General features: G+C 48.7%; 1 protein-coding gene across 1 annotated transcript; it reads right to left on the reverse strand.

Moving 5' to 3' along the window:
- Positions 1-1,203: 1,203 nt before the first annotated feature.
- Positions 1,204-20,513, reverse strand: LOC149325872 (uncharacterized). The gene is made up of 3 exons (XM_089564400.1): positions 20,430-20,513; positions 8,445-8,661; positions 1,204-1,337 (listed from the first exon to the last, which is right to left on the reverse strand). Exons 1-3 carry the CDS (start codon positions 20,502-20,504, stop codon positions 1,204-1,206), a joined length of 426 nt encoding a protein of 141 aa, XP_089420526.1. The 5' UTR covers positions 20,505-20,513.
- Positions 20,514-22,073: the final 1,560 nt, after the last annotated feature.

A 22,073-nucleotide genomic window follows, 5' to 3' on the forward strand; every position in this document is an offset into this window, starting at 1 on the left:
GATTGAACGTTAGGCTCGCACGCTCTGCCGCGTCTAGCACTCATCTGAGACGTTGGTCGTGCTCCTGTTGGGAATTGCCCCATACGAGTATGTCATCGACATACACTCTCACGCCAGGAAGGGCGTCAAAAATTTCGCTTAGGGTTTGCTCAACTACTTCGGACGCTGACGGTATTCCGAAAGGCAGTCGCAAAAATCGATAGCGGCGGAAGAGTGTTGCAAAAGTGCATATCGTCGACGTCTCCTCATCTAAGAGACTTTGGTGAAACCCTGCGTTTGCACCTAGACGAGTGAATACTTTTGCGCCGGCCAGCTCGGCCTCTATATCCTTCCGCCTCGGCATCGCGTAGAGCTTGCGCTTGAGGGACTCAGTTATTTTCCTGAGGTCCATGCAGATTCGCAGCTTCCCGTCTTTCTTTCGTACGATACCAAGGGGACTCACCCAGTCTGTTGGCTCAGTGACTTTTGCAATTATTCCGGCTTGCTCCATGCGTGCCAACTCTTCCCGGAGTGGCTCCTCTAAGGCCAGTTGTACTCGACGAGGTCTCTGAACCACTGGCGTGGCGTCCTTGCGAAGCATCAAGTGGTATACTCGTTTGACGCAGCCGGTGCCAGTGAAAAGGTGACGATAGCTGGCAACCACTTCTTCAAAGCTGTTTTGCGACACGCTGTTCATGCGTGAAATCAGTCCCAGGCGTTCATTCGCCTCAAGTCCTAGGAGTGCTTGGCGCCCCTTTCGTGCCACGAAAAAGCTCAGCATGGCAATGCGACCATTTAAAGAGACTTCAGCCCACATGACGCCACTGTGTTTGAATGCATCTCCGCCGTAGGAGCGTAAAATCGCACTGCTAGGGTACAGGGGCGGCTGTGGGTTCATTTCGGCGTATATTCCATAAGGCGACAAATTTGCCTTCCGATCCAGTGTCAACCATTTACTGAACTGCCACGTTCTTGATGTGGACTTCCGCCGTCCAGTCATGCTTGCTTGACACGTTCCTTGCGGATACGTCGAGTATCTCGAAATCGTCTTGGCCGCTTTGTAAGTCGGAAACAACTGCCGTCGCTTTACAACATCTGGCAAAGCGGTTTTTCCGCTGGCATCTCCAGCACGTTTTTCTAAAAGCAAGGAACATTCATGGGGCGTGTTTTCTGCCGCAGTTTCGGCAATCATAACGTGTCTGTTCTCGGCTTTCGCGGCTCGTGCTAGTCCTGCTGATAGGATGCACTTGGTGTTCCACATTTCCTTGTGAGTTGCTGATGGTTCAGCTTCTTTACAGGCTTGTTCTGCTTCTGCAGGGTCAAGTGGTTGTCCCTGAGGAGCTTTTCACGTACCATCCCTATTGAGAAATGCGGTATGAATTTTAAACCGGAACCTCATACCGGGTTATTGTACAGGATTTGCGATACCGGAATACCGGAGTATCCTGTATAAAACAGGACAGTCGTGTATTCTACAGGCTAGCCCCTTATGATACAGGAGGGCCCTGTATCACAGGGCAGAGGCAGGAATAAAATGCTTCCAATATATTCCACTTGTACTAAATCTGTACAAAAACTGGGGCATTTCTCCAACAAGTGCCATAAGTGTACATGCCAAATGCTACAATATACAGAGCCTCAAAAACTGGTAATCTCCGATTACGGCGACTCGCATTGAGGTCGATGTGCAGTTGTGTTATTTGCTCGCAGCTTTCACTAAGTATTGGCAACTTGGTGTGTATTATAATGCATCAAAAACTTCTGAAGGTCTTTATTTCTTTCGCATGTCTTGAACCAGCTCACTGAGGTAATAATTTAACTTTTTGCGACGATCTGCCGGAGCTGGGGTCTCTACAGGGTGCTGGCCAATGCAGTAGTCGAAAGCACCTACAGAGAAGAAAATATAATTGCTAGTACATAATGCCCCCAGCTGATCATCTAACTGAGCACTGACGCACAGCACAATGCATGGAGCACTGCGACATGCAACTTACGGCCAATGCATACTTACGTCCTAGCCGCCCGACGTCGCCTTCATAAAATCCGCCTTCACCGCCGTGGCCTCCACCGCTCAAGCATCAGTAAATATTACTGTTCACCACTCACGTCTTTCGGAGCGAAGTCATTCATCACTGAGACAAGGACAATAGGGTTCTACCATACTTGCACTGCATGAACGCATGAAAGCCGATGTCATCTTCGATCATGGATTGATCAAGGCAACACGAGGAAAGGCGGAAGAAACTGTATAGACAAATTTAACTAGGACGAGCGAGTGCCAGCGTGTTCTCGGTGGGCTCGGTGGCTGTGCCACGATGCAGTCGCTTAACCCGTTCTGCCTCGCTATGCAGGTGGTCGCTCCCCTCTGGACTGCCATGCGGTTCCCCGACCCTCTGGCTGCCTGTCCACCGGACATCTCGCCGGAATGGACGCCCGCTCTCAGTCGAACCAATGTATGCCACCCTTGCGCCATCACCGCTTCGACCGATCGTGCGCTGACCTCACCAGTGCACTGCACCCTCGACAGACAATTGGAAACACCATCGCCATCGACATCTGATTCCGCTCTAGCTTTTAAACAGCTGCGGCCACCGCCGTCTCTTCGTGGGCTCGGTGGTTGTGCCACGATGCAGTCGCTTAACCCGTTCTGCCTCGCTATGCAGGTTAGTAAGCCATGTTCTTTACGCTAAGAAATCTAGTGATTACTTTTTGATACAGCTGCCGACCCCGCAGTGCTGCCTTGCCATTGCCACTGAGTGTTCTCATGTCATTATTTCCTTGTTTTTGTTGTCTGGCGACATAGAGACTGTTAGAACGGACGGTTCCTTACAAAAATTTCTTTAGAAAGTCCATAGACTCTCTATAGACTTCTGTCAATAAGGTCTATAGACTATCTATAGACAAATCCTATAGACTAATCTATAGACAATCCATAGATTTATGGCCATACACTTTTAGTAGACTTCTGTCTATAGACTGTCTATAGACAATTTCAATAGACTGTCTATAGAGAGTCTATAGACATATGTCTATTAGACTTTTGTCTAAAGATGGCCTATTGACATTTTTCTATAGACTGTCTATGGATTGTCTATAGACAAATGTCTATTAGGTCAATAGGCTTTTGTTTATGGATTGTCTATGGATTGTCTATAAACAAATGTCGATTAAGTCAATAGACTTTTGTCTATAGACAGTCTATAGATTTATGGCCATTGACTTTTAGTAGAGTTTTGTCTATAGACTATCTATAGACTTATGTCTATCATGCCAGTAGACTTTTATCTATAGACTGTCTATATACAGGCTATAGATTTATGGCCATATGCTTTTAGTAGACTTTTGTCTATAGATTGTCTATAGACATGACTATGAAATCAGTAGACTTTTGTCTACAGATTGTCTATAGACATGTCTATGAAACCAGTGTACTTTGTCAATAGACATGTCTGTTAAGCAAGTAGACTTGTCTACAATCTACAGATTTATGGCAATACACTTTTAGTAAACTTTGACATTCAAAAAAGATATCTATTCTCACCTCAGAATTTGTAATTTTCTGGGCGAAGTTCATTTATCTGAGAGCTCAATATGTATTGTATTATCGACGACACGTATTGTCGACGATGACGTGAGGGTGCCAGCTCGGTCTAGTGTGCTTGTTCTTGTGCGTCATGATTTGTTTCATGACTACGAGGGCATCGCGGATGGGCACCTCCCGCTACTTCTCGAGAAGGAGATGGCCGTTGCTCGAGGACTCGTTCAACTCCATAACGGTTGTGCTACTGTCCTCCTGACGAATTTTGCTAATGAGATGCGGCACCTCGCCAAGGAAACGGCTGTTGTCTTCCTTCACGACGTTACTGCATCGCCTCGTTTATGCACCGCCGGGGCCAACCCTCAAGAGGAGGCTACATCTTGCCGTCTCCTTCAAACCGTTAAAATTAGCCCGGTCTTGACACCCGATCAAAGGAATCTTCTTTCGGCTCTTCTGACTGATTTCGCAGACTGCTTCGCCACTGACTCCAAAGTCGGTCGTACTCCTGTCGCCAAGCGTCGCATCATCACCGATGAGGCCATGTTACCGGTATGCCAACGCCCGTACCGGGTTTCTCCTAAGGAACGTGAAGCCATTCAAACGCAAGTGGATGAGATGCTTGCGGACGACGTTATCCAGCCTTCGACGAGCCCATGGGCGTCGCCAGTAGTCCTCGTCAAGAAGAAAGATGGCACCCTGAGATTCTGTGTCGATTACCGGAAACTAAACAACGTGACAAAAAAGACGTCTATCCGCTCCCCAGCATTGATGGTGCCCTCGACCGTCTACGCGATGCCAGGTACTTCTCCTCATTAGACCTCAAAAGCGGATACTGGCAAATCGAGGTGGATAAGCGAGACCGAGAGAAGACTGCATTTGTGACGCCCGACGGCCTATTCGAGTTTAAGGTGCTTCCGTTTGGTCTTTGCTCTGCGCCGGCCACGTTCCAACGTATGATGGACACGGTTTTATCAGGTCTGAAGTGGCAGTCGTGCTTAGTGTACTGAGATGATGTCGTCGTTTTCTCGCCTACTTTCGAGCAACACCTGGACCGGTTGCGCATTGTGCTTCAAGCACTCAAAGGCGCACAATTAACGATCAAGCCGGAGAAATGCCATTTCGCTTTCAAATAACTTCGCTTTCTCGGCCATGTTGTCAGTGCACAGGGCGTACTCCCTGATCCCGACGAGACTACCGCAGTGTCAAGTTTTCCACGTCCCAGCGACAAACAGGCACTTCGGCGATTTCTGGGCCTTTGCTCTTGCTACCGACGCTTCGTCCAAGATTTCTCCAAGATAGCTGAACCATTGACAGCACTAACCAGAGAAGACATACCCTTCCTGTGGGGAGGCGATCAAGAACAAGCTTTCCAGGAGCTCCGAAGCCGCCTCCACAGGCCCCCCATACTCTCCCATTTCGATGAAAACGCAGCAACTGACGTCCACACTGATGCCAGCAACGTTGGCCTTGGGGCTGTACTTATCCAGTGGCAAGATGGCGTAGAACGAGTAATCGCTTACGCGAGTCGAACACTATCCCGATCGGAGGCGAACTATTCAACGACGGAGAAGGAGTGTCATGCGGTAATCTGGGCCATAAGCAAGTTTCGACCATACCTGTATGGACGACCCTTCCGTATTGTCAGCGACCATCATTCGCTGTGCTGGCTGGCCAGCCTCAAAGACCCGTCTGGACGCTTGGCTCGACGGAGCCTTCGTCTTCAAGAGTATGATGTTACTGTTGTTTATAAGTCGGGACTTAAACACCAAGACGCAGATTGCTTATCACGCCCGCCCTTAGACTCCGCTGCACTGGAAAGCACCGACGATTTTCCCTTCATTGGGACCATTACTCAATCCCATATGGCTGACCTTCAACGCACGGACCAGGAGCTGGCACCGCTCATCGAGTATCTAGAAGGCCGCGGTGGTCGGGCACCGCCTGTTTTTCGTCGTGGCTTGCAGTCATACACTTTACGAAGTGGAGTTCTCTACAGGCGCAATTTTGAAAGATCACAAGAGACATTCCTACTCGTAGTACCTATGAACCTACGACCTGACATCTTGAGCGCTTCTCACGACGAACCATCCGCCGGCCACTTGGGAGTTAGTCGCACGTTTGCCAGAATGGGGGCGAAGTATTATTGGCCGAAATTATTACCTTCAATACGATCTTATGTTAAAACCTGCCGTGACTGTCAACGTCGAAAATCTCCCCGCATGAAACCAGCCGGATTTCTTCAACCTATTGCTCCACCGAAAACTCCTTTCCAACAAGTGGGAATGGATCTCCTTGGCCCTTTTCCAAAGTCAACTAATGGAAAGCGTTGGATTGTTGTCGCGACGGATTACCTGACCCGGTATTCTGAGACCGCGTCGCTCGCAAATGGAACTGCCATCGAAGTCGCAGCATTCTTTGTTCACGACATCGTATTGCGCCATGGCGCCCCGGCTATTATTATTACCGACCGTGGGGCAGCTTTTACGACCCGCCTGACTAAGGCAGTGCTGAATCTTACACACACCAGCCATAGACGGGCCACGGCGTACCACCCGCAGACTAACGGCCTGGTGGAACGGCTAAACAGAACTCTGGCCGAGATGCTGTCCATGTACGTGGATATAGAGCATAAGACCTGGGATCAAATTCTCAAATACGCCACGTTCGCATACAATACGGCACTTCAAGAGGCGACGCGGCTTACTCAATCGAGCTTGTCTTCGGCCGCCGGGTGACCACTCCCCTGGATACGATGTTGCCCGTATACCCCGACTGCGAAAGTGAACTTGATATGGACGTCGCTAGTTTTGCTCAGCGTGCAGAAGAAGCGCGGCAGCTGGCACGGCAGCGCATATACCTACAACAGCAACTAGACGCTGATCGCTACAACCAGGGACGGCGCTTCGTTTCCTACGAGCCTGGAGACTATGTATGGATTTGGACACCCGTTCGCCATCGCGGACTGTCTGAAAAATTACTGCACCGGTACTTCGGACCATACCGTGTCCTCCGCCGCATCAGTGACGTTACCTACGAAGTAGAATCTGCCACCCAAGACCCCTCAAGCCGCAGACGACGCAAGCTCACTGACATTGTACACGTCGTCCGAATGAAACCCTAGCACGGCCGCCCTGCTGACTGATCTGGAGAGTGATAATGCCCCGTTTTGTGTTGTGCTCCTTCTGTACCAACCTAGCACACTATCTGTCAGCCCATAGCTCACCAGTATGCTCCTAGTCGGCCGCATCGAGGCGATGCTGCAAACACGGGGGGCAATGACGCATGCCTTCCTTAGAAGACGAGGAAGAACGCAACGGGCAATTGGAGAAGGACGAAGTAACTCTGCTCCGTCTCGGGCTGACCTGACTGGCTGCTGGTTTTCGTCGGCGCAGGAGACTTCTTTGTAACGTTACGTTACAATATTACTCAGCCCATAAACATTACCTGCAGCTAAGTTATATTAATTTCCAACGCCACGGCGGGGCATCACGTGGTCTGCGTGTTGATGGCAGCGATGGAACTGCTGTTCAGTGTCGCGGTAGCCAAAAGATACTTTTTCATGAAGCCTATTGACGGTGTCATGTCAACGTCCTACATGCATCTGATTAACCTATTCCAGGTATCTGGTCTAAGCAGGTAATGATAGTGAAGAAACAGTGCTTAGCTAGACGATAGCGAGGAGTTTACGGTTCGCCGTCCGCAGAAGCATGTAAGCTAGCACAGCAACGCCTCAAATCACACAACTGCGCTGCTTATCCTACAACACAATCATTGCATCATGCCCCGGCTTGCCCACTTAGTTCATTTTCAACTTTGAGTGTAAGTCGTACTCAGCAGCCAGTTAGCTATGCTTTGCAAGCCACAAATACTGACTCCTCTTTTTTTAGCTGAAACTGAATCTCGAAAAGTGAATTCGGCACTCTTTTGTCAGTTTTTTTTTTGTTTAAACCGAAATGTCCAACCCATAGTTATAATTGAGACCATTGTAAGTAGGCTCGACTGTATTCATAGAAGTGTGCAAGTATTGGGTACTTGCTTTGTCTTTTACAGGCATGACATGCAAACTCCACATGTCTAATTATACTCAACTCACAAAAAATTGGTCCCACAAATAATTTGGGCAAAACACCGACTCCCCAAACAAAAGTAAAAATTCCAAGCAAAATTGCGCAGAATGTATCTGAGATCAGCTTTTATTCCTATCGGCAAATAGAAGTCGGGGATGGATTGGCATTCTCCATGAGCACGTTCTTTTCCCGAAGAAAATATAGAAATATAGAGGTGTTTCAGAAACAACTGTCCCTCCCACGACAGACTCATACAGTGGGTGCCGCAAGGGAAATGTTTGAAGGGTGACATTCAACAGCAGAGAATGTTGTCAGTAGTAGCTTGACTGTTCTCCAAATGAGATTAAAAATGTAACGACAGACTGACGACTTTTGTGGAATGAAATGTTATTATTTCTGCCAGAAAGAATTTCTTCCCAGGCATATTTTCAATAACTTATTCCGGGTGCTACGAGGAAGGTGACCGTTGAGATAAGGTGTCTATACGACCAGCTGTTTCCTTCAAAATTAACATGTCACAACTTGAGTCCTGAACTCAAACTACAACATATTGGACATGCAAGTTCAGTGATGACTGCATCCAGTGAGGATGCTTGCAACCTCTTCATAACTTGTCATGTGCCATGCCTCTTCACTTAGGCATCAAATATAAGTGCTAATGGGTCAGAAAGAAATTTAACACACACCCAATCAACTCCACTACACAATCTGATATCAAAATATTGCATCAATTACCTTGTAAAGAAAAGGGACTTTCAGAACTCGCAACAAAAACCAATGCTAACTTTTGATATTTTACGCTTTTTACAACAGCAACTGACAAACCAATAGTGCAAGTTATTGCATGCAGAACCACACACCTATTATGGCATCCACTTTCGCTTTGTCCAGCGCTGGTTTCGCTGGAATTCCCGGCCGCAAATTACTGCGCTGTCCAAATAAGGAGCACCCCTGAAGTTCCTCAGGAGTGAACACACTGCTGAGGAGAGTCCGAGCAAATCTTGGTGCAGTGGGGCAGAAGGCTCTCCATTTGTCCAGCAACACTTTTGGAATGGTGACTCCGTTTCCAATGTCTACCTATGTTTAAAAAGAAAGCAAAGGCATGCAAATACAGACAGTTTTATTGTCAACATCAGCCATTTGCAAGAGTTTAGTCTGTTAATGGCCACTGCACCATTTGTGAACCATTGTCAATACTCTTTAGCCTGATGAGAGCTGGTCATTTTTTTTGCTGGTATGAAGACAATGAATCAATCCATGCAAATCACGTTTCTAAACAGTCAAGAAAACATAGTTATAGTGCCAACTATATTCGCAGGTGCAGAAGATGTGCTGCTCGATAAACCAGCTTCAGGTATGTCATTACACCAGCGAATGAAGGTTACATCTAGAGGTTGGACTTTTCAGTTGAAGCCAATAAACAAAATAAAAGTACAACAATTCTGTTTCTGAAATTTGTTTTAACTGAGAAAGGTCAGTATTCTTTGCATGCAAAACATAGCCAGCTCGCTGTTAAGTGTGAGTTACACTGAGTCGATGTTTAAACTAGATAGGGAAGACAGGAGCATGATATAGGAACATGGTACCGTTGGATAAGCATTGCAATTGTGTGATTTTAGGTATTGCTCTGCTGGCGTACAAACCTCCGCAGACAGGAAGCACCATCTCCTCGCTGCCTTCTACCTAAGCATTATTTGTTCACTATCATCACATGCTTAGAGTAGTTAGTCTGTTAAGTAGGTTAATCAGCTACATGTAGGACACTCACATGAAACCATGCATGGGCATCATGAAAAAGTATGTTCCAGCTGTCACGATGATTGAGTGGTAGTTCCATCACTGCCATCAACACACAGACCACGTGATGCTACACCTTCGCGCTCCACCCAGCGTGACAACCCTACGATAACATGTCAACTAAGCTCTTAAGGCCGGGATACATGCGGCGTTTTTTTCGACGACATTCGCGCGGCAGAAAACGTCGCGGCGGCGCGACGCCCGGCTGGAGATACATGGAGCGTTGAAGCGGCGGCGCGGCGCCGCGTATCCCTCGACGCGAAAGCAAATGTGATCAACAAGTGGCAAACACCACTGTGCAAGGAGGTCTGTGAGGACAGCGATACTGACCATTCCGTTAGAATCAGGAAAGTTTCACTTCGACACCACTGTACAAATTTTAGCACGCGCGCTTAAGTATCTATAAAGATTTGCGTGCTCGAATGCATGCCGTCGCGTACCTATGGACGCCCGCTCAGCCGCGGGCACCAGCGGCTGCGGGTTTCTTCGACACATTCGCTTCAGGGAGGGAGCGCAGGCATTCCGATCCAAGATTCCGCCGTGTTCTCCAAAAAAAGCGACGTTTCAAGTCTGATGAAGCGTTTATTTTCACGACAATAATATTTCCGTGCCAAAAACACGGCGCACCTCGACGGCCATGGCCGTCGAGCTACGCCGTGTTTTTGGCACGCAAATGGTTTTGTCGTGAAAATAAACGCTTCGTCAGAGTTGAAATGTGACTTTTTTTAGAGAACATGGCCGAATCTTGGATCGGAATGCCTGTGCTCCCTCCCTGAAGCGAATGTGTCGAAGAAAACCGCAGCCGCTGGTGTCCACGGCTGAGCGGGCGTCGAAAGGTACGCGACGACATGCATTCGAGCACGCAAATCTTTATAGATACTTAAGCGCGCGTGCTAAATTTTGTACAGTGGTGTCGAAGTGAAACTTTCCTGATTAACAGAATGGTCAGCGTCGCTGTTCTCACAGACCTCCTTGCACAGTTGGTGTTTGCCACTTGTTGATCACATTTTTTGCTTTCACGTCGCGGGATGCGCGGTGGCGCGCCGCCGCTTCAACGCTGCTTGTATCTCTAGCCGGGCGTCGCGCCACCGCGACGTTTTCTGCCGCGCGAATGTCGTCGAAAAAAACGTAGCATGTATCCCGGCCTTTAGAAGTAAACTTCCACTTCCGTTTGTGTCCGCCGGCAATGTCATTTAGACTGAGTTACTTTTTATAATGGTGACAGCAATTTTTTCTGCAAGCACAGCTCCAAGTACTACCATTTTTATGTTAATTGCTGGTAATAAGTTGTTCAGGACGACAAAAACAGTGAGGTAGACTTTAAGTAACTTTTGACCACACAGAATCGCTACATTAAATGATCAAAAAGAAGCCCGTATTTCATTCGTGGAAAATAATATTAACCGAAGAAAAGACAAACTTGCATTCTGAAATAAAAACAAAAAAAGTGAGCCGAATTTCTAAACAATAAAAACTGAAAAGTCCAACACATAGTTATATCTTTCTTTGTAAACTAATATAGGCATGAATTATACATTACATGCGTACAATTTTATTTGCTTCCCTTAAAAAAGTAGCACTCATGATTTGCAGAAAACAATGCTTTTAATTTTAAAGGACCAAGATATTCACTCAGCCCTGAAGACAGAAGGCAACTTTGTTCACAGGAATTCAACGCACAGTTCAGCCCACTTATAACAAACCTGACGGTCACGCGGATTGCATTTGTTGCACCCGTGGTTCATATTAAGTGGACTTGCCCTGCTAAAGCCGAAAAAAATCAGGTCAGTCAAAAGTGTAGTTTACTTCCTAAAAAAGCCCACTGCAGATGTCTGTTTCTCTAAATCAGACCCTAACAAGCCACTTTCTAAGCTCTCTAACGTGGTCACGTGCTCCTGGCCAAGATACTGGCTGCAGATCAGCTGCTCTTGGGATGAGATAATACCACTGGCGACTGAGACATTCACAACAATGACTAGTAGGCCAGCATCCTCGTCTTTGATCCTTGACAAGGATGTAGCAGCAAAGCTACGACGGCGCATGTGCATGCAGAACGTAGTCTGTGTCTCGTAGTATGTGTGCTTTACACCTTTGTGTAAAGCTCCCGAGTAGCACATAGGCCCCAGTAGCACATACGGGGCTCGGAATTGCGGGCCCTCGTGGGCCCCACACGGACAGCCCATGGGGGCCCGATGTGGGATATGTGCGGGATTTGCAAGTCGGCATCGCGCGGGACCCACAGGGGCAGCCCAGTGGGCTTGCTGCATAGGACCAGCAGGGGACCCCTATGGTCTGCATGCATAAAAACGATACAGGGGGCTTTCCTCGGTCCTTTGTGGGACCCATAGGGGCAGTAATGGGCTTCTTAGAGGGGACCTCCAGGGGGGCTTAGGCGGCAGTGCAGCGGGGACCCGCACGGGCTAGCCCAAGTCCGTCCCACATGGGCAAGCCAAAGTCCGGCCCACATGGGCAAGCCCAAGTCCGGCCCACGTGGGCTAGCCCAAGTTCGGCCCACAGGCAAACACACATAGACCAAGAAAGAGACAGGACACACACCAGCGCTGAATTCAGCGCTGGTGTGTGTGTCCTCTCTCTTTCTTGGACTTGGTGTGTTCGTGCTGTTGAACTATCATTATGAATATACACTAATTAGCCCAATCTGGACCTCATCCGCAGGCAAAACAGTCCACTTTTGCTTCTCAACTGGTTTTCCTTGGGTGATGGCTCCCCCTCCCAATTTGTTCTCCTTGTTAGAGACACCTCGGTGCGCGCTATCTTTTTCCCATTGAACATGAAACGCGAGCTGTGATGCATTCCGGGCAAGGTCTATATTTGACAGTCGCAGGTATTAAGCGACAGCGTAAGGAGCTCGTTCAGGTGAAATCCTGGCTCCGCCCGTCGGAAAAAACCCCAAATTCCTGTAAATAGAAAAACCAAATAGCCCCAATGCGCCAGGTGCGCAACTAACGCGTGTGCCACGAAGGTTTTTGTTTGTTCTTTATTCCCGTAGGCCACGAAGGGTAATTGCTTCAGGCGTGTTTCAGCGACACCCATTGAACGCGTGGTCGGGTGTATGGCTTAGTAACCTGTGTTTGGGATGTTTTCTGGTCTGACAGTAGTGAAAAAAATATTGGTGTCGTGTATGGGGGCTTAAAGTCCCAAAGCGACTCAGGCTATGAGGGACGATGTAGTGAAGGGCTTCGGAAATTTCGACCACCTGGGGTTCTTTAACGTGCAGACATCGCACAGTACACGGGCCTCTAGAATTTCGCCTTCATCGATATTCGGCCGCCGCGTCCGGGATCGAACCCGCGTCTTTCGGGACAGCAGCCGAGAGCCGTAGCCATTGAGCCACCGCGGAGCCAGACAAATGTTAATATGCAAATTACGCGTCAGAAATTGGACGGAATGAACAGGGCTGTTATTGTGCTTCAGTGTACTGGAACAAATGGTGTGTATGTGTAAAAGTGGCGTAGTATGCCGTGCTCTGTAAGCTAGATAAGGATTGTGGATTGGTAATCGCTAAGAAATAAGAAAAAGAAAAAAAGACGAAAAGAAGCTACCGAGAATCTCACGCAGCGGAAGGTGTACGTCACATTACTTAAAAAGAGATAATGCGTGCAAAAGAAGACAGGACAAAAGAGAAGGCACGGACAAGCCAGGCGTCTCATGACGCCTGGCCCTGACGATTGGCAATGCTCAGTATCGTGAATGCACCTCACGCCTTTCGTATCTGAATCAATATTGTGTTTCAAATGTGTGTCGTAACATTGTTGGTGTGTAAACAGGTTGCTCGGACGATTCCAATGCTTGTTTGGTCATCCTTCTTTATTTACGGCACAATCCGCAGCATCGATGCGATGCGTGATGTTTGTTCAGGGCCTTGAGCCGCTCCCCCTCAGGACCCTCGTCGCTGATTGCGCTCGCACGTATGCACCATATGCCTGTGTAAAGAAAGAATATATAGCTCCCGGCGACGCTATAAAGCGGCGGCGCTGAGATCGGCGTTACAGCGCGCGCTAGAAGAAAATAAAGATGGACAGTGCGTGCTCGGGGCGCACGCCCGGCACGGGCAGTTCGGAACTAGAAGCCTGCCACGCTGGTCGTCTCTCTCTGGTGCTCCGCTGCGACCCCGCAAATCTTCAACAGTGGTGACCCGGCGAACCGTACCTTCTATCCCAGCGGCGTCCTAGCATGGCGTAGTGGCAGCACCCAAGTTTCGACCCGCCGCTCCCGGCGTTCCGGCCTGCAGGCATCGGCGGGTGGTTCGCCCAACTGGAGGCTGCGATGTACCTGAACGGCATCACCATCCAGCCGTTTAAACACGCAGTCCTTTGCGATATCCTCCCGCCCGACCTCCTGCGTCGGCTCACCTACTCTGCCTTCGGCTGCCGGCCATACGATGAGCTGCGTGCGGCCGTCTTGGCGGACTTCGGCGCCTACTACGTTCCGCCGCCGCTCTACGACGCAGCGGACCCGTTTTCGCCGCCGCCAGCCTCTGGCCCTGCACCGGCCTCGCTTGCGCCCACGCAGCCTTCATCAGAATCCGGCCCGCCTCAGCAGGCCCTCGCCGCATCGCCGCCACTCCAGTCCAGCGTCTCCAGCCCGGCCGTCCCTCTCGACGCCACACCAGGTGGGATCCGCACGAGCTTCGCCTCGTGTCCTGCTCCCACTACTATCGTACCCGCGTCTCTGGCCCTGCCTCTTTGCGCTTCAGTGGCGTTGTCGCCAGAGCCTCCTGCAGCCAAGGACGACTCTGCGGCAGCAGCCGTGCCGAGGCTTCTGGCATCTCCCTCTACCTCGTCAGTACCGCCAACAGCTCTGCAGGCCTCTGCTGTGAGGTTGAAGCCGCCACCGCAGCATATGCCACATACCAGCCCCACTACCCCGGCGGCCACACCTCCTGCCCAAGAGGCCCCACCCCAAGCCCTCAGTACGGTCAACCACTTCTCGGATTCTGACCCTGGCAGCTCGACACTGCCTCAGCAAGCGTCTGTTTTGGTGCCTGACTTCCGCCACCTTCGGCAACGAATGGTCGAGCTACCCACACCGAGTAGCGCGGCAGTTGTCCATCCAAAAGCTGTGTCTTTTGCTGCCAGCCAGCCATCTTATGTAGCAGTCTCAGCTGAACGGCCTGTCACTGCAACAACCTTTTTGCAGCCACCTACAGCCGACCATGCTCACACGCGCATCATCCCTGGCCAACCGCTCCGGACTTTCGATCCCGCTTCAGCCAAGCACCTGACATTGTGCCCTGCAACTTCCTCCGCCATCGTGACGGCTCTCACCGTTGTGTCGACGGTCACACCTGTGCCAAATACTGTTACAGCTGCTGCTGTCGCAGCATAGCTGCTGTCTGTCCACGGAGCCGTTTCACCCATTCCAGCGCTTGTGACGACGTACTCGGCGCGCCACATTCCCACCGACACCAGCTCCAACGTCCCAACACCGACGACACTTGTGTCCGCGGGCAGCACCACAGTCGGTGACGGCCCGACCTTGGGCTTCCCTGCCCCCATGTCCTTTGTCAACTCGGCACCCAGCACCATTCGCCCGTTGCGAAGCAGCCAGGCTCGTCCACCTGAGCCCGCGCACTCCACCCGACGGCTCTTCCCGGACACTGACATGAACTGACCGGACCCTCCCTCCATCGTGTGACCTCCATCTGTGCCCCGTCGGCGCGTACATTTCGCCGTTCCGTCTAGGCGGGGGGCCCTATAGCGCCCGGCGGCGTATTCGCCAACTGCAGCCTGTACAGCCACAAGGCTTGAAACCACGGTGAATTGATCACGGTGACTGAAGATTGTCACAACGGCTTACCTAAAAGGGATAATTATTCCCTAAATAATGCTTAAACGGCGTTATATGCCACTAAGCATCACGATTTGCGACCTAAAAGGGACAAAAATTAAGAAATGAAATTAAATAAAAACAATAAAATTACAGTACAGAGAGCGGAGTCGAACGGCCGACCTTCCATACGCAACACGTGCCTCTAATCCACTGCGCCATAGCGGCGATGTCAAGCCGTCGTTCTGAATGAATATTTATAACCAGCCTTAATGGTGGCTGCTACCTGCCGGTGGGCGGCGCTGACATCGCTGGCTGTACCGGCTGCATTTGGCGAACACGCCGCCCGGCGACGCTATAAAGCGCCGGCGCTGAGATCGGCGTTACAGCGCGCGCTAGAAGAAAATAAAGATGGACAGCGCGTGCTCGGGGCGCACGCCCTGCACTGGCAGTTCGGAACTAGAAGCCTGCCACGCTGGTCGTCTCTCTCTGGTGCTACGCTGCGACCCCGCAAATCTTCAACAAATACACACCACAAAACTAATTTTAGTCTTGTTACCATATCAAGGACAAGAAATTTAGGTAGGTAACAGAGAAAATTTTTCGTTATTTTGTCTGTCTACGCTGTGCAATCTAGAACTGGCTGGTTCGAAAAAGACACTGAACAACTAGAAAGTTTCTGTTGACGCCGAGCATATAACTGAGACGGCGGCAGTACTCAGACAACAGAGTGATTTCAAATGCGTACTTACGTTCTAGCAGCACGACGTCGCCGTCATAAAATCCGCCTTCTCCGCCGTGGCCTCCACCGCTCAAATGTCAGTAAATGTCACTGTTCACCACTCACGTCTTTCGGAGCGAAGTTATTCAACACTGAGACAAGGACGACTGGGTTCCACCATACGTGCACTAGACGTACGCATGGAAGGCGATGTCATCTTCGATAGTGGATTGATCAAGCAACACGAGGAAAGGCACAAAAAACTGTACAACACAAATTCAACGAGGACTAGCGAGTGCCAGCGTGTTTTCGCAGCTACCTTCATCCCTTGACACTCAACCCAACCGCAGGAAAGAAAAACATGTTCCAAACAAACGCAGGAAAGGCGGGGGTGCAGCGACCGGACACAGTGAACAAGTAGAATCGGAGCCCCCTCTCCCCTTCATGGAGCGTCGCGGGGAGTGTGCTCGGGAGGGCGGCTTAAAATGTTCCGTAGTGGGCTGTAGAGTGAGTGCCTCCGCGCCATTTTAGAGAAGGGGGGGGGGGGGGAGGGACACGACAGATACAGAGGAGCCCTCGGGGAAGGAACAAAGCCAGACAGAAAAACCACGGTTGAGCAGGTTTTTTTTTTTTTTGAGAGTGGACCCAGGAAAAGCAGGGAAGGCGGTGGTGAGAGGAGAAAAAAACTTGAAAAAAAGTGCGCAAAGTGCGCAAAAAGTGTGACGTTTCTACAGGAGTTAGTTTTTATTTTGTTCTCTCTAGCACTGTACATTTTCGCTAGGTAACCTTTTCTTGTTCGTCGATAGAAATGTTCTCGGCGATTTGTGACTAGTATCTCTACCTGATAGGGTGAAGGGTGGGGCAGCTCGCGATGGCGCTTGGCCAAGTTGCGTTATCAATGTGCGATCACTAGAAGAAGAAGACGCGCAAAGAATGCCTGCTCAAAAACCAAGAATTTTGTGTCTTCATCGATGCGTCGCTATAGACTGCTGCTAGAGGACATTAAGAAAGCTGCTGCAATTAACGCGACAGTAACAAACCTTTTGCAGCCTCTGGCGCAGTCGCCGCAGGCTCACTATGTTCATCAAGTAGTCATGAATTCCATGCGCCACATGTTGCATGGAGACGACGAAAGCGCTTGAAGTGCTGGCGCAATTGAAGTGCGTGGAAACAAGCAAGAAACCTTATCCTGGCAGCTTTCTCCGCGGCGACCGCAGCACACCAGAAAAAAATACAATGCGATAAACGCAAAAGAAGCACCAGCAAATCTCAGAAGCTGGTTCTTTTGTTATTACGATATTCAAAGAGCAGCTCTTCGTCAGAGTGAAACGTGCAAGGACTTGCTATTTGGTCACGCTGAACCCTTTCACCTCTGATGTAGAGGATATGCAGGCAGACTAAATGCAAGAATGTCAACTCTTCCCGAGTACAAGTAGTGTACGTGTGACTGTCGATAGGTTTTGCCCGGCAACTCGCTAATGGCGCATGATGTTTCTGCACTGTGAAGCCCAGAGTAGTCTGCGCAGGATTTACGATTTACAGGATTTACACACTGTATGCCTTGCTACTGCGCAGCTCACGCTTTGGCCTTTTCTACCAGTTATGTACGATACAGGCGGGGAAGATGTTGTAATCGCAATTGTGCCCATGCCTAGCCCATATATTTTCCATGCAGGACCAATTTAGGCTACAGGCGGGAATACTGGTGTTAGCCCACCTACAGCCCAATTGGTTCCGTTAGGGCGCTGCACGGGCAGCCCCTGTTGGATGTGCCCGCACTTCACCGTCATGTAGCCCCATCTTTTATGCACGCGAACTGCACGCAGCCCATGCTTACCTTTTTCATACCCGATTTAAAATACAGGCGGTGAAGACGTCGGAATGGCAAATGTGCCCATGCCCAGCCCACGCGGGACCTTCGCCGGTGTTGCTAAGACAGCCCAAACTGCATGCCTGAAACACTTCGCCACTGTGAAGCCCATAGTTTAGCCCCTGTATTTCCTACGCGGGACCCATGTCGGCTGAAGGCGGGAATACTAGCTCTTTGCCCACACAAAAACACTGCGGCTCCCTCATGGTGGTGTACGGGCAGCCCCTTTTGGGGTTGCCCGCGCTTCACCATAATAGAGCCCGCCTCCTAGCCCGCATGTATCTGCGGTGGGACCTAGGTGGGCTGCCCAGTCTGTTTAAGCCTATGCCTAGCCGAGGAGGGTCCCTTTCGGGCACGAAGTGGGCAGCCCCAGCGTTTTGTGCCAGCACTGCACCCACGGGGGACCCCTGTGGGTTTACTGCGGGCAGCCACCAGCCCTCATTGCCCATGTCGGACCCGCATGGGCCCGCCACCTTGTGCTACTGGGGGGGCTACAAATAAGGCGACACCTCACCTCAGTTGCTAGGGTCTTGAAGCAGTCTTTGCGCGAAATTAGAGCTGCACTGCACTACACGCCAGGTAGGAACTAGCACTTGAACCGAAAACCATTGGCCATGGTATGATTTCAGTTTTCATTGATTGATGTACACGGCTTGACCACTCTACACAATGCTGGCACAGACTGCTGCCTGTGAGCTGCCTGCACGCAGCGCAGTGCAGAAAAAGGAGATCCGAATAAGCACAGGATGCACGCCATGTGACCATTTGGGCCGCCAATTCACTTGTGGCAACTGGTACAAAAACTTCTAAAGTTACTGTCATTGGTTGATCACCAGCAGTGTGCAGTAATTCCGCTTTCAGCGGTAACCTTGTGTTGTGCTTACCACGCGTATGTATCCACTTTAGGCACTTTTGCCCAGCCACCACCCATGCATGCACCGATTTACTTCGCAGCCTTTTGGGGCGTGCTTGGCTGGCAGTTAACCACAGTACCAATACCACTTTTTTAATGCCTTTTTTTGGATTTTATGGAGGAGGGTCTATACTTTTTTTTTGACAGAGGGGGAGAGATCATGGAAACTGGTAGACACTCTTCAGTCAACGCATTGGCAGGAAACGTACATTTTTTGACTGCAGGGGAGAGTTTGTGGCGGCTACTTTTTTGTTATAACCAAGTGGTGCGGCCACAGTTGTTCGTTTTGTCTGAGACACAATGCCATAGCCCTAATATACATTTTGACGGTAGGTCCGCATTAATAAATGCGGCCTTTATAAATGGGCTCAACTGTAGTGTAAACGTTCCCCAGTTCTAAGCTGTAACTTCATTACTGATGCTCAGTTAGCACATCCACTTGCAATGCAAGCATATGCTTCACGAAGTGAACTAATAAGTAGTTTTCTAATGTGGCACAAGGCAAAATTCTAGAAGGCCGCTAGTGCATCAACAATTTTATAACTATTATATGAGCTGAATGCAGCCAAAAGCTGATCTAATGAGCTCATTTTTCATGCAGGCTTTATCTGCCGCATCTGCACCATCATCACCATCCTGATTACGCCCACTGCAGGAAAAAGGGCTCTCCCATATCTCTCCAATTAACCATGTCCTTTGCCAGCAGCGGCCGCCCTATCCCCACAAACTAATCTCATCTCATATCATCCGCACACCTAACTTTCTGCCCCCCCCCCCCCCATGCTTCCTTTCTCTTGGAATCCAGTCTTACCCTTAAGAACCAGCAGTTATCTTTAGAGTGGAGTTGTTTAGGCACATACAATTGCAACAGCTTCCACAAATGGCACCAGCTCCTCCAGCAAGTGAGCGAAGTGATTGCATAGCAAGCAGCGTGCAACGTGGCCGAAATATTGACAGAGTGATGCACAACAGAGGTTCTGGCGTAGTACCTTTCCCTTCATTACCAAGAAAAGCTGCCACTGACTATAGTTTGCTGATCAAAAACCAAGTTTGGAGAGTGCAAGTTTGAAAACACAGGTCAACCTATACGCAAGTAAATATGGTTTACTAAATCAAGGGATTCTGCTATAATGTGCTCGAGACCACCAATGATTTCCTGCTTTTGTCACTTGCCCCGCACATCAACAGTTCTACTTTGAACATACAATCATGAAAAACTGCTTGCAGCCCTTCCTTGCTGCCATGGCAGTACCACCTATTTTAACAGCTGCTGAATGATGACCACAATTACTTTATACAAATTGCAGAGTGGGAATCATATTTTCGTCAATACCCATGAAGCTTGCATAGGATACAGCTTTTGCCTTGAAGCAAATATAAGGCAGCCCAATTCAGGATGGAAATGAATAATAGTCTCACATGCCACAGTAGGCGCCAGACAGCACTTATAGCTTCTAGCTATATTTCATCCCACGGAAAATTCCAGTGTGCTGCCAAACTTCTCCCAAAAGCCAATGAGTGCAAAAGTTCAATGAATAAACACAGTGGGCCTGCTGGGATATCTTGTTGGTACCTGGTTCATGTTTTCCTGCTCACATAAAAACCGAAATAAAAGTTCTCAGTCAAATGCTACATGTACCAACACCAACACACTTAACGCCGAATAATATGGCCCATGAAAGGTGATGGTTGTGCATCAGGACACATGAAAAAAAAAACATGCATACTGAACGCCAAAAATAAAAGTAACAAACCTGGGAGGATGATTCTCCACTCCGTGCTGGTGTTTCTTCCATAGTCTCAACAATTTTTTTCAAACGCTTCACCATCTTTGCCGCATCTAATTAGAAAAGCCAGTACAAACATAATTTTGTAGATTGCTTTAACCAAGACAGTTTAGCATGCAGTTGTAAATAAATACTGTAACACCTCGGTTATCACTCATGCACCAGCTTAAAACAGCTTTCCAATGGGACCAAGACACTTTTCATTGCTCGCCACTGTGTGCATAACTGACCCTAACACTTCAGATTTTGAATGGCTGATATGCTATCTGGAGACAGCTGCTACTTTCCAGATTGCCAAGACATTGAAGCAAGCAGAAGGCATCTGAATCCTAAATCCTCAATCTGCCTTTTTTGAACCGACTACTGATGAAGAAATTTACTCTACCTTTATGTCCTTCAAGAATAGTAAAGCCCGGGACATTGATGATCTTGAAATTAAACCCGTTAAATACGTCTTAGACCTGCTGACTCCAGCTCTTTGTCACATTTACAATACGTGTTTACATACTGGTACCTTTCCAGATATTATGCAGTGTGCAAGAGTAGAAGTGATATATAAATCAGGCGATCAAAATAACTTTTCAAATTATCGACCGATCTCAGTGTTACCCGTTTTTTCCAAAGGTCTAGAAAAAATAATATGCAAGCGAATCACCAGTTTCTGTGATAAGCACAAGCTTTTATCTCCACAGCAATTCGGGTTCCGTCGAGGTATGTCCACTGAATTAGCTTTGTTGACGCAGGAGGAACTAATACTTAGAGGGTTTGAAAATAACAAAATGACCCTAGGTATTCTGATCGATTTCTCGAAAGCATTCGACAGAATTGACCACAAAATTTTATCCACAAAGAGCATTATGGATTTCGAGGAGTTTCTGGTAACCTTCTCAAGTCATATTTAAACCACCGTAAACAATGCGTCGTGATTAACAAAGCTCACTCTTCCCTATTAAATGTCACGTCAGGTGTGCCGCAAGGCAGTATACTCGGACCGGTTTTATTTAATATTTGCATAAATGATACAGTAAACACCAGCACACTTGCATCTTACATCATTTATGCAGACGACACAAGCATTTTTTTCCAGTCCGCCAGTATTGAAGAACTCACTGATTTCGCAAATTTTACACTTGAAAAATTCTCTGAATGGACTCAAATAAATAGTTTACAAATTAACGTTGCTAAAACAAGAGCCATATTATTTACTCCTGTAGAGAAGGTTATCAGTCGGGATATCGACATAAAACTCGGTTCCAAACAAATAAAAGTCGTTAAAGAAATAAAAGCATTGGGTGTGACGTTCAATCAACATCTAAACTGGAATGCCCACGTGGAACGCGTGGCGGGAAACCTGTAAGTTTAGAACGATGCTTCCGACTAAAGTTAAGTTAATCCTTTATAATTCAATTTTCGCTCCCCATATTAACTACTGCAGTCTTGTATGGACGGACAGAACTCAATCCAACCTTACCAAATTGATGCTATTACAAAAGAAAGCAATTCGTCATGTAGCAAATGCCTCATATGACGCCCATACAAGAGAACTTTTTGCTTCGTTTAATGTACTCCCCATACACCACATACATAAACTTAACCTCGTTATGAAGTACA

Source organism: Amblyomma mixtum, chromosome 10 (genome assembly GCF_055824585.1).
Source record: "Amblyomma mixtum isolate Tamu chromosome 10, ASM5582458v1, whole genome shotgun sequence".
Taxonomy (NCBI): domain Eukaryota; kingdom Metazoa; phylum Arthropoda; class Arachnida; order Ixodida; family Ixodidae; genus Amblyomma; species Amblyomma mixtum.

What these genes read in the sequence shown, in the direction of transcription:
- LOC149325872 (XM_089564400.1), bottom strand. Translation starts at nt 20,504, where the DNA reads ATGGTGAAGCGTTTGAAAAAAATTGTTGAGACTATGGAAGAAACACCA. An exon ending in GTGGAGAATCATCCTCCCAG is followed by an intron (nt 8,662 to 20,429) that starts GTTTGTTACTTT and finishes TTTTAAACATAG; the next exon opens with GTAGACATTGGAAACGGAGT. An exon ending in GAAAGTGGATGCCATAATAG is followed by an intron (nt 1,338 to 8,444) that starts GTGTGTGGTTCT and finishes ATTTCTCAATAG; the next exon opens with GGATGGTACGTGAAAAGCTC.